General features: G+C 39.1%; 1 protein-coding gene across 1 annotated transcript in view; it reads left to right on the top strand.

The window, feature by feature from the left end:
* Nucleotides 1-260: 260 nt before the first annotated feature.
* COX10 (cytochrome c oxidase 10) overlaps nt 261-13,223 on the top strand; it is a 33,325-nt gene continuing 20,362 nt past the window's right edge. Inside the window, exons 1-2 of the mRNA XM_088951012.1 lie at nt 261-830; nt 11,252-11,381. Coding sequence (XP_088807138.1) covers nt 475-830; nt 11,252-11,381 — 486 coding nt within the window. The 5' untranslated portion in view covers nt 261-474. The remainder of the gene's footprint in view (nt 831-11,251; nt 11,382-13,223) is intronic.

Here is a 13,223-nt window from a genome sequence, read left to right as displayed (position 1 = left end):
CAGCCCAATACACGGCGGGGATGCGCTGTAGGGAGCAGATCTGAACTCTTATTATTACACAGCCAAAATCCTAAGCAGCCCAATAAAACGCGAAGACGAGATAATAGCAACCCAGATTTTCTGCCAACGAAACACCTTTCAATCCTCTACCCCAATTTGATCTAACAGCGCACATGGCACCATAAGATCGGGATCCACTACAAAAGTGGGACCCGTCATGTTTAAAATGTGTAGTGTAAGATCATGTTGGTAACGAGCCGTGTTTAGCGGAGGTCGCTAGCAGAATGGGAGCTCGGTTCAGCTGACCCGTGACCGTATCCAGGTCAGACCCGGCGTGTCCCGAAAGACAACAATTAACAATTCACAGCTCACACGGAAGTCGGAACGTGTTTTGTTGGCTCTCTCCGTCTCTCGATGCCTCCCTCCTCTCTGAGACTCTGAGACTCCTCACCCACTGACTTTTCTGTGACAGCCATGTTGAGAAACTCAGCGAGTTTCTCTTCCAAACTTTTCTATCTATCAAACACTAGCCCTAACCACTCCATCATCTCCTCCTCAAACCCTCTTCGTTCTGCAGCCCGTGGCGTCCAAAGAGGAGTCTTTGCGACCCATCTCTGTTCAACGAGCGCGGGAATTTCTTCATCAGTTGAATCGTTGAAGCCTGGGCTCGAGAAACCTGAGGGAGAAAGAGCATTCCGATTCGTCTCTCCGGCGACTGTCATTAATCCGTCGACGTTGGCCTCTGCATCCGTGTCGAAGGTTAGAGATGCCGTTGAATCTTTTCGGCATTACGGGCGGTGTTATTGGGAGTTGTCCAAAGCGAGGCTCAGGTTAGATTTGACCAAATTGATTCTACTTTTATTTTCTTTTTAACACAGCGAGATCTAACTAATTGAATTTAATAGGTTTAGGCTTACATATAGTTCAATTGATTTCCATTCTTTGGTGTCTCCATCTGTACAAATGCCTTTTAGTTTAAGGAAACTGAAAGGACAAATATATGCAAGTTCATACTTCATTTGCGTAATTACCATACAAACATCCGACCGGTGAATTAGGAATTTATTTGCTTGGTTCCTGGGGGGTGCAATATGCAGATTCTGCACTTTTCTCAATTTGGTCTACTTCTCGCCTGCACCAATTGCGCCAGATAAACAGAACAACTTCTGTTTCGTTTCCGAAGACATCTTCAATCCCAGGAGTCACTGAGTTTCCAATAGAACAGCTTTCAAAATGATCTTAACGCTTAACAATTCTGGGAGGGCGGGGGGTGATGTCTGAGGAACCTCCCTCCTGCTGGTGGATGATTTTGAATGTCACTCTCTGTTTACTAAATCCACAGACAAGCATTTTATACATATTCAAAATCAAAATCAACTTAGCAACTCAGTCACTCATTAAATCATTCTGCCACAGTAGAGAGAATCCTGGCATTCCATTTATGCCCCAAATAACTGGAGCCAAAGTGCTTCTTCCCATTTTATTACTTTAGTAAGGGTTGTGGAGTGCCACTGCAGATAGAAATCCTCTGCCTTAATCCATGTGGATTCTTAATCTTGCTACCTTTAGGTGCATTATTAATGGTGGATGGCTAGAACATTAACAATATTTTTATTTAATGATTTCTTAAGATTCCTTTTGTTGTATCAACACATAACTGCACACTTTCCAACCTTTGTGAATGTACTGGGGGGGGGGTACTGGTAGCTTTTCCTGACCTAATAAGATGAGTCTTTGCTGTAAGTTCTTGAGTGATGCTTTTCCATTTTTGAAGCTTGTGGGTTTTGTCTTGGTATGTTGGTTTTTAGATTGTGGCCACTAGGAAATGTCACAAAGGAAAAATTACATCTAGCTGTATGTAATTTTTCCTTTGTCTTCCTTCTATAACAGATGCTAAGAATATTTGTGACATTTTAAGAAGAGGGAAGTGCCCCTTTCGGTTGGAGAAGAGGGAAGCGCCCCTTTCGGTTGGAGAAGGTCTGGGCTCTACATAAAGATTTCAAGTTTAACGTGGCTTCATGGTGGGAGGAGTGTAAGGTAGATGGGGTGGGCTGGGTTTTGTTTTCTTCAGAAGCTGAAGTACCTAAAGAGGAAGTTAAAAATCTGTGGAAAGGATGAACTCAAAGCATTTGCTGAAGAAAAAACAAGTTAATTTGTGAACTGGATGAGTTAGACTGCAAGGAACAAAATGGAAATTTAGATTGGCCAAGGGAGACGAAAAAGAGAGGCTTTAAGGAAAGACTGGGAAAAGGTAGTTAGGAGGGAAGAAGTGTACTGGAGGCAAAGATCTAGAGTAAAATGGCTGAAGGAGGGGGATAACAGTTCAAGATTTTTTCACAGTTATGCTATAGGAAGACAAAGGAAAAATTACATCTCAAAATTGAAGGTGGATCAAAGAGAGGTGGAGGGTCAAGAGGAGACTGTGGAGCATTTCTTAACTTTCTTTAAGGAGTTGTATACAAAGAGCAACAACAGGTCTTTTTCTTTGACTAGCTGGGAAGGAAGTCACTTGTTGGAGGGGAAGCGACTTAATGAGTAGGAAGTCTTTTTTTGATAAATAATATATCACATTTCATTAAAATCAAGAGGAAATTACAGACCCTTGGTAAGGTGCAAGGTGCCGCTTCTCCAAGACATGGAACCCAAAAAAGACAAAAACCATAAGAACTATAGCACTATAGCAAAGGGTACATGAATGCTACTACAAAATTACAGTTTAGCCCAAAACAGTGTTTCCCTATTTGTCCCTTGTTTTGCCAAAGTATCCGCAAGGGCATTTTCTGATCTCCCCACCCACCGTACTGTAACAGTCATGTTTCTTGTCAGCCATATATATTTCTTGAGCTCATTCTTGTAGATCCAAGCGACCTCTCTGAATTATTTAGCCACTCCAGTACTATCTTGGAATCCCCTTCAACAGAAACTGCTCCATGCCCAATTCTTTTGCAAGAAGAACTCCTTGTATGGCAGCTAACAATTCTGCTCTAACAGAATTCCCAACTCCCAATGGGCCAGAGTAGAGAAGGATAACCTCTCTATCCTCATTTCTCAGGACTCCTCCCAATCCAGAGGCCCCTGGGTTGCCCTGGCTGCTCCTATCAAAATTCAGTTTCAGAAAACATTGTGGAGGGTGGGGGGGCAGTTTGTAGAAACCCTGTCCTTTAAGGATGAGCAGCTTGTTACTGTTGTCCAGTTCCTCCATAAATCATTAAAGGAGAATGGATGAAACAGTTCCATAAACTTTAACCGATGTATTGCTCTATTCATGATGCAATCCTTCAAGGCCTGGCTGCTCCTTTCCTTCTGGTGGAATGTTCTAGTATTCCTTTCTTTTCTTTTTTCGATAAATTCTAGTATTCCTTTCTTCCCAAACCGCTAGATCAAAGCTGCTCTTACACACCTCTATTTGCTTCTTCCTCTTTTATGGGGCCATGAGAAGGTAGATGAGTTAAACAACATGCTTGTTTCTAATGACATCTCCCACCTGCATCCAAATAAGGAAAAAAGCCGAACCCAAATCTTTGCAGTGACATTGCAAGATAGGAATAAATGATAACAGTCCTCACCATGAGATCTGCAAAGAGTACACTAGTTTGGAGAGATACAAAGAAAGGGTCTTCTCTTTTGTAGGTTATCCATGGTGTTAACTTTCCCATGGCACACTTCCCAACAAAAAGCCATTACCTTTGGGGGAACTGGCCCACACCGGACTTCTTTGGAAGGGAAAGCCTATTGACAGGAGGTGCTGCATAGTGACTTAGAAAAGGAACCACAAGAAAAGAAACCTTTGGGGTGAGGATCCAACCACACTTTTTCAAGGAGGCAAAGCAAGTTAGACAAACAATCAACTTCCTCATCCCTTAACCCTCTATGAAAACCAAAGTCCCAAGACAAAGCCAACAGATTTAAAGAAGGAAGGAAATTTGAGATCACCTCATTTTTTTACAAAAACAGAAAACAAGGAAGGAAAAAGATCTTTAAGAGGGAGATCCTCGACCCAAATGTCTTCCAGAAAATGAACAAAAGTACCAAAAGAAATGTCATACTTGACACACACAACTGAGGAATTGTGGGAGAATGCCTTCCAAGGTATTGCCATGTTAGCCCTCCTTGATGCACCAACATCCCATCCATTCTCTGAGCGTCCATGAATACTCTTCACTACTTCATGCCAAAGTCCCTCTCTCTCCAAGGGCCACCTCTACAACCACTTCCTAGCAGAGCTAAATTCTTTTTTATCACATTTCCTAGACCTAATCCCCCTTCCTCTTTGCTTCTACCCATAATCTCCCATTTGATTAAATGATATTTTTTTTTTCCTTTTCCCAGTTCCCAAAGAAAGTCTCTCATCAACTTTTCTAGCTTCTTCGCTTCCCTAGGTGGTATCCTAATGACAAAGAGGTAGTACGTAGGTAGATTTGTGAGGGTAGCTGTTATCAATGTAATCCTTCCACCCAATGAGATATAATTTTCTTCCACACTGCTAACCTCTTTTCAAACTTCTCTATGACTAGAATCCAGAACCTACTCTCTCTAGGATTTGCCCCTAACGGAAGCCCTAAATAGGACATAGGCCAAGAGGAAGTAGAACATTCAAGACAACGTGCAATAGCTTCAATCTCCTCATTCTCCAAATTGATCCCTGCTATGCAACTCTTTTCTAAGTTGATTTTTAAATTGAAAATTTCTTCGAAGGCTTTAATCAACTTCTTTAAATTTCCCACCCTCTCACTATAGCCTCCACCACTAAAGATCATTAAATCATCTGCAAACTAAAGATGGGTAACTGGAACTTGGTTTCTGCCTATTCTCCATCCCCTTATGACAATATTCCCTATCAGTCCTAGTGATGATTTGACTGTATACATCGGCTACCTAGGTAAAGAGGAAAGGTGAAAGGGGATCCCCTTGTCTAATACCCCTATAGGTTGGAAAGAAATCCCCTACCACTCCGTCTACTAGGATGACATAGTGACAACAATTGACACAACCCATTATCCACCTACACCACCTTTTCCCCAACCCACATTTCCTCAACACCTCTAAAAGGAATTTCCAATCCACCAGGTCATAGGCTTTCTCTAGGTCTAGCTTACAAATGAATCCTCTTTGCTTGAATCTCTTCATCTCCTCCACACACTCATTTGCAACTAGGATCTAATTGATTATCTGGCGTCTTCGAATGGAGGCCCCTTGGGCCTGACTAATGATGGAAGAGAGGGCTTCTTTAATCCCCAAAGAAAGAACCTTGGCCAATATTTTATAGATACTTGTCACCAAACTAATTTGCTTGAAGTCCTTGGGGTGGATAGCATCAGATTTCTTTGGGATTAAAGCTAAGAAAGTAGCATTGATACCTCGGCTAACTACATGCTTATATGCAAACTCGTTAAAATCACAAAGATCATCTTTTATTACCTCCCAACAATCTTCGTAAAATGCTATTGTAAAACCAACTGGGCCTGGAGCTTTCGGTATATCCATCAAGAACATTGCCTGTTTAATCTCTTCTTCCTCAAAGTTCCTTTCCAGCCACCCAATGTTCTCCTCATCAAATCTTGGCCAATCTACCCCTTCCATTTCAACTTGTTCAAGGGTTGTCTATAAATCGATTTAATGAGTAGGGAGCTAAGGAGGCGGTGTTCAGTATGGATGGAGACGGGGCTCCTAGTCCGGACGACTTTCCTTTGTTTTTCTATCAATTGTGTTGGGATATAATTAAGTTGGACTTACTAGAAGTGTTCAAGGATTTCTTCAATTCAGCCATTATAAATAAAGGTAGCAACTCAACATTTATCACCTTAATCCCAAAGAAAGAAGGTAACATTTATAAAATTGTGGCTGAATGCTGGTAGGCAGACTGAAGGAGGTGTTGGGAGATTTGATTTCCAATAATCAATATGCTTTTGTAAAAGGAAGGCAAATTATTCATAGTATCTTAGTATCCATTGAATGTGTTGAAGACAGAAGACAGAGAGGCAAGTTTGGAGTGGTCATAAAACTTGACTTGGAGTAAGTGTATGACAAAGTTGATTGGGACTGCATTCAAAATATGTTGGAGTTAAGAGGCTTTGGAAGAAGATGGATGCATTGGATGAAAGGGTGCCTCAACTCTGCTTGGTTCTCAGTGCTGAGGGGAAGATAGGTTGTAGAAAGAAGAGAAGAAAAAGTGGAATCAAATGGAGTAATGCAGGATGTGGCAAGATAGACGGAAGGTTTGGGTGAGAGATTGAAGGTCCTTAATGCAAGTCTAGTGGGAAGGTTCGTTGGGATGGAGATGGAAGAAGAAGAGGTGGAATCGTGGGCGGGGTTTGAATGGGGGAAGAGAGAGTTTCGGGTGTTTGAAAGTTGAACGGAGGCTTGTTGCTATTTATGTTTCATTCTAGAGAAGATGCAGAGTGGGTTCTCAGCTTAACTTTTGGTTATTTTTGGGTTGAGCTTCATGAGAGCGTGTCGCGGAGGGCTCTGTTTCCTCTGGGTGATACAAGGACTAAAGAGTGGAAAGAGACGGTGGAGGAGGAGATGGAAGAAGAAGAGGAAAATGGCACAAGGGGAGGAAGTGCATTAAAAGAAGGAGAAGGAGCTAAGGGTGTTGTCGAAAGGTTGGAAGAAGGAAGTTTGGTGTATGTACACGATCAAGAGAAGAAAGGCATAGTTAAAGAAAGCAGTTCGTTGGGGACCTGGAGGCCTTGTAAAAAATTGAGGTGATTGTTGGCAGGGTGGGAGTTGATCTGGGATGGAAGAGGAAAAACGCAATTTTAGATGGCTTCTCGGAAGTGAAGGAAGCACTGAAGAAAGTTCAAGCTGCAAATAGTTTCCAAATAGTGCATGTTATGAAAATCTTTTCAAGGCTGAAAGAAGGTTTGGTTGGGGCTTGTCCAACAAATAAGTTCAAAAAAAAGTTCATAAGAAAAAGGGAAGGGAAACGGAATGTGGGATCTTCGATTCTCTAGGGTCTGGTCAAGGAGTCAATTTTGACCATGGAGACAGTCAGGAGGAAGGTCTCAAAGGTGTTAGCTGGGGGGTGCATCTTTCGATTGGGGTTCCTGAGAAAAGGGCGGGGTTGTCCATTGGATCAAAGAACATTGAGAAGGAGGGTGGAGGTTTGGAAGACAAGAAATCTGATGAGGTTTCTCCAATCACCAGGGGAAAAGGAGGCCCGGTGGAGAGTGGGAGTGTAGCTACAAGACATGTCAATTTTGGCAAAAGTTTAGGATTGCTCTTTTGGGATGGTGAGGAGCTTGCTAAACGTGCTTTTGAAGCCTCCAATAGGAGTAAGAAGGGGGAAAGGCTTAAGAATCACATTGTAGGAGGAGGAGAGACATGGAATGAGGATGGTGACGATGAAGAAGGGGGAAAGGCTTAAGAATCGCATTGTACACTTCCTTTCTTATTATTAATAAAATTATTATTCATTTATCAAAAAAAGTGTGAAAAAAGGTTGGCTACGTGGAAGAAGGGTTATCTTTCAAAAGGAGGAAGGCTCACCTTAATCAAGACCTCTTTGGCTAATATACCCATTTACTATCTCTCGGTGTTCTAGATTCTGACCAAGATCAAAAACAGAATTGAAAAGCTATAGTGGTGGGATAGAGGTGGTGAGAAGACAAATTGTTTAGTCAGTTGGGACTTAGTTTGTAGACCAAAGGAAGCTAGGGGTCTTGAAATAGGAAAGATCAAGGAAAGAAGTGTTGCTCTTTTGGGGAAATGGCTGTGGCATTATCCTCTCGAATCAAATACTCTTTGGGCCTTGGTCATCAATAGCAAGTATAGAAAGAATGCCAACGGTTGGGATAGCACGGTCTACTTGAATCGAACAAAATCCACTAATCCTTGGAATGGTATTTGCTCAATTTATGGTATCTTTATTTCTTTTATTAGATATCTAGGTGATTCTGGGTGACATTGGGGCACCTAGTTGCCTAGTTGCCTAGGTGATAAAATTTTATAATATAAAATCTAACTTTTGGCTAGTTCCCTAGTTTTATATACCATTCACCATGCATATTAATTGAAAAAATAGCAATTCTCTTTAATAAGAACATTAAATTTCCTCTAAAAATGTGGCAAATCATCACATCTAAAAGATAAAAATCTTTTGCATATATTAATTTCATTATTTTAAAAAATAATACTTCTATAATTAGGACTTAATAGAGAAATTTCATATCAATTAGCAGCTAAAGAAGGTTAACTTATATGATAAATATTCAAGATGGAAAGTAAAATAAAAAAAAAAACAAGGATGGAGTTTCTATTTTATTTAGTTTCAGAGAGAGAGAGAATAGAAAAAAGAAGAATATCTTTATAATTCTATTCTTTCTTTCCTCTTCATATTTTTCTTTCTTTTTCTCTCCTCAAAACCCTTTGATCTTTTAAATTTCAATAGTAAAACATTAAAACAAAGTATATTGATATATATTGCATATAATAAAATGTATTAACACATACATTAATAGGATACAACAATATAAATGATATTATAAAAGGCACCCGCCTTGTCATTTTTGTTGCCTAGGCGGGCACCTAGTTGCCTAGGCGATGCCTTGACAACTATGGAATGGGGCTAAAATCAAGTTCTGGACTGACCTTTGGTGGGGGGAAAACACATTAGCTATCAACTTCCCTCGCTTATTTAACCTCTCCCAAAACAAAGAAGCTACCTTAGGTGGCGTTTGATTGCACTTTTCATACGTCTGAGGTTTGAAAACGTTGCTTTCTAGACCTTGGATCCATTTGGTGTCTCCTCTTAAAACTGATCTGAATTTTGTTTTCAGATCTGAAAATCATAGTGTGCGGGGCCGACTCTTAACGCGCTCGACACATTTCAGAGCCAGTGCATGGTCGAAATTACCCTTCAACTTTTCCTAAAATGACACACTTTACCCCTGTGTAACCCCAACCCAAAAAACCTAGGTCATTCGTGTTTTCGCTCTCAGGGACGGGAAGGAACAATGCCACTTATGTTTTCGCTCTCTCGTGAATCCATTCAACCTTTCTCTCTCTCTCTCTCTCACTCTCTCCCTCTCCTATGTAGCGGTTGAGTAATAATAATAATAATTAATTATAAATTATTTTTACTAATTATCTTAATATTTTTTATTAAACATTAATTATTTTTTATTAGTGATTAATTAGTTTTATTAATTTTAATTGTGGTATTTATAATTATTAATTATTTTTAGTAATTATTATCAATTATTATTTTTATTCGTGTTATTTCAATATTATTAATAATTAATTGTTTATTAATTTGATTAATTTTTATTAAATATTAATCATTTTAATATTTTTATTAGTGATTAATTATTTTTATTAATTTTATGTATAATTTCGATATTATTTTGAATTTGATAAGTTATTTTATATGAAATAGTGCTAACTGCATTCACAATTACAAAATAGCCTGTTCCAGGGGTAAAATAGTAAAACAAAGCAATTTCAGATGTTGTAGAATTGATCCAACACAAACAACATTATCTATTCAGATTTTCTAAAAAGTAGAAAAGCATCTATGCTTCTTTTCAGATTTCAGACACTTTTAATATCTTTTTAACTTTTCAGACTTCAGATTTCAGATTTATCAAATGCCACCTTAGCCTCTTGCATTTCAGGCACAACCCCCCGTTTCAAGCTGGAACCTAAACCTAAGAAGACCCTTAAGAGATGTAGAGATTAATGATCTTGCAGATCTTTTACATGCCTTAAGAGAGGTCTATGTTTCCCCCTCAAACCAAGAACAACAAATCTGGAAGCTCCATCCTGCTTGTAAGTTCACAACTGATTCCTTTTTCAGAGCCTTGGTGTTGGGTGATACAAGCTCAGGGTTCCCTTGTAGAAGAGTTTGAATAGCTGACATCCCCCCCTAGAGTTTCCTGTTTTGTGTGGAAGGCTTGCCTTCTCGCCGTTGCCCCATGTCTGCACCCTATGCCTTAGTAGTGGTGAATCAGCTGAAGATCTCCTTTTGTATTGTTCAGTATAACAAAGAAGATCTGCCTTTATTTTCTTAACCTAGTTGGTTACAGCTGGGTTTTCCTGGAACATATTGAAGATTTCTTAACACAATGGCAAGGAAGAGGGTTAGGTAAAAGGAGGAGAATCTACTGGCACACGCTGGGTCAAGCAGTTTTGTGGGGTGTTTGGGAAGAATGAAACAATTGCATTTTTTACAACAAAGCTGGAACCTTCTGAGACCTGTTTTCTCATATAACTTATGCAATGTGTGGGTGCTGAATTCGGAGAGTTTCAAAGGAATTACTACGAAAATGCTTCAGCAGAATGTGGTGGAAGTGTTATTCTCCTCACCCAGTCCTTCAAAAGTGAAAAGCCTCCCCCATCTAGGAGAGGAAAATGATGTGACTCTGTACTTTAATGGAAGTGCAATCGGAAACCCGGGAACAGCAGGAGTTGGTGGTGTGTTTCAGAGGAGGGACGGATGCCCTATGTGGTCTTTTAGTAGACCAATTGGGACTACAAACTCCAATGGCTGAAATTGTTGCTGCTTTAACGGGCTCTGTATTACAAGAGATCTTTCTTGATTGATCTAGCAATCAAAGGAGACTCCAGCAATACAATAAAGTGGCTTTAACGGGCTCTGTATTATGAGAGATCTTTCTTGTTGCTGCTTAAACTCTGTAGCAGATAGCTTAGCTAAATCTGAATGCACAGGGATAACTTGTACAGTGATATAATCATGCCATTGTAACCTGTGTGTAGCCTCCTTTGTACATCATCTCATGTACTCTTTTTTTTCTTCTATAACAAGTTAACTTTTCTCTCTCTAAAAAAAGATTGTAAATACTAACCTCTTTATGATGAAAAGACATTAATATTTTCTGAGTTTCAATTGTGTTTCCTTGTACATATATATTGCAACTTACAAACTATAAAGTACTAAGGATCTTTTCCCATCAATATTGAGTGCTTAAAAGCATATAGTTTAGTAAGCCAGGTGGCATTCTCTTTTATATTTTGTAATTGTTAACATTGACTATCACTAGGATGAATTTCTTAATATTCCCCTGGGGGCAACTTTTTAAATAGTTTTATAGGCAAGAAGGGCATGCTTGTAACTTGTTATATATTTTCTGGTTAGCTTCCCTCTCCCTTTCTTTCTCTTTTTTGAGATTTATCTGCTAGAATTAGAAATTCCCTCCCTCCACTCCCAATGTGTACATGGATGCACATATATTGGGCATTTTTATACAACCATTTAATGACTAATTAGATCCCCAACCTTTCCTGTTTGTAGCATGCTAGTGGTTGCAACTTCTGGAGCTGGCTTTGTTCTTGGGAGTGGCAGTGCTATTGATGTTGCAGGACTTTGTTGTACTTGTACGGGTACTATGATGGTTGCAGCATCTGCTAACTCCTTAAATCAGGTGAGTACTTTAACCATGGTAAAACAAATTGTGCTCTTCCATGATGGTTATCTACTGGATCTAGTAAGCATTCTGATCGGAAACAACAGAATCCATTTCTTGTTATTACAAGTTGTTTCTGTTACATGACTTCATTTTTGCAAATCTAAACTATACATGGGAGAGTAGGCATCTGGATTGACCATCTGAACTCTTCTTTAATTCATGTCAACCCATACTTTTAATGTATGTTGTCATGCAATATATGTTTTCTGGGATGACATAACATGTGGATAGAGAATAGTGGGCAGATTATGGACCCCTTTGGTCTCATTATCTCATATTCCACATTTGCAAGAAGTGTCAGCACCAATTCATTGCTGTTGCATCTACACAATTGACTGGGCATCTTTTCTAATTTTAGAGTAGTGCATTGATAACAAGATCATTTTCTTATTCTTCAGATTTTCGTTTTTTTATACCAGTTTATATGCAAAATTAAGCTTATGAACAAATGCCTTAGAAACAAGAGGTTTTAAAATAAGTAGGACTAAAATAGAGTATATGACATGTAGATATAGTAATAATAGGAGTGTAAATCAAGATACACTTAGGATTGGAGGCCAAGAGATAATTCAATGTGATCATTTCTGGTACCTTGGTTCAATAATTCATAACAAGGGAGAGATTGAGGAGGATGTCACCCAAAGAATTAGAGCAGGATGGGCAAATGGAGGGGTGCATCTGGACTTTTATGTGATAGGCAAATACCACATAGATTGAAAGGAAAATTCTATAAAACGGTTGTAAGGCCAGCTATGTTGTATGAAGCAGAGTGTTGGGCAGTCAAGAAACAACATGTCCAGAAATGCTAAGATGGATGAGTAGATAAATAGAAAGGATAGGATTAGGGATGAAGTTATCATAGGAACCTAAGAGTATCTCCAATAGGTGATAAAATGAAAGAGAGTAGACTAAGATGGTTTGAGCACGTGCATAGAAGGGGCTAGTGGAAGTGATTTGTTACGCATTGAAGGGGCTAGAAGAGCTCAGGGTAGACCAAAAAGGACACGGGCTTTAAATAGAACAGATTGGTAAAACAAAATTCGTGTAGCCTACCCCATATAGTTGGGATAAGGCATGGATAATGATGAGATACCAGTTTATATACTCTAGACATTACCTCTTTTGACATGCAGAATTCCATTGTTTAACATACTTATGCAAGTTAGAATTTATTGTTTAACATACTTAAAGAGTAAGGTTATATTAATGATAGATTAAATGTATATGGTGTCTTTTGTTTTTTGTTTCTTCCCTATACCACCGCTACAAAAGTTATCATCTAATTGTTGGCTGATCTCCATATTCATTTGAATGAGACATTCACTCTGGGTACCAAGGATCTGTCCTCTTTAATATGTTTTTGAAGAGACCAAGGGCTCCAGTCCAACCAATAGTCATCCATCCATTGTCCTTACCTTGATCCATGTAAAGTCTAGGGCAACCTCTTTTAACTTAATATCATTGAAGGAGGGACTAAATATACATCTTTGACAAAATAAAAAAGAATCTTGTGGTTTCCATCATCCTTTTTTTTTGGATGGATATTTTCATCATCCTAAATTCGTGGTTAGTTAAAAATTGCTTCCTGTGGTAGTCATGAACTTCTTCAAGCTAAATTAGTGCAGATGGATTTCAGCAAACTTTAACTAAGCCCTAGAAGAATAAAATTAAAACAAAGTTAAAAGAGAAGAATATTCAAAGAGACAAGAAAAGATATTACTGAGGCGAGGTTGAGAAGAGAATTAGAAGAATCCTGTGTGAAAGTGACAATCCAAGAGACTAAGTCAAGGGGTGTGA

The sequence above is a fragment of the Nelumbo lutea genome, chromosome 6 (genome assembly GCF_056320005.1).
Source record: "Nelumbo lutea isolate HS-2025 chromosome 6, American lotus-T2T, whole genome shotgun sequence".
In the NCBI taxonomy this organism is placed as follows: domain Eukaryota; kingdom Viridiplantae; phylum Streptophyta; class Magnoliopsida; order Proteales; family Nelumbonaceae; genus Nelumbo; species Nelumbo lutea.
Note: the sequence above shows the minus strand (reverse complement) of the source record. Positions and strands in the feature narration are given on the sequence as shown.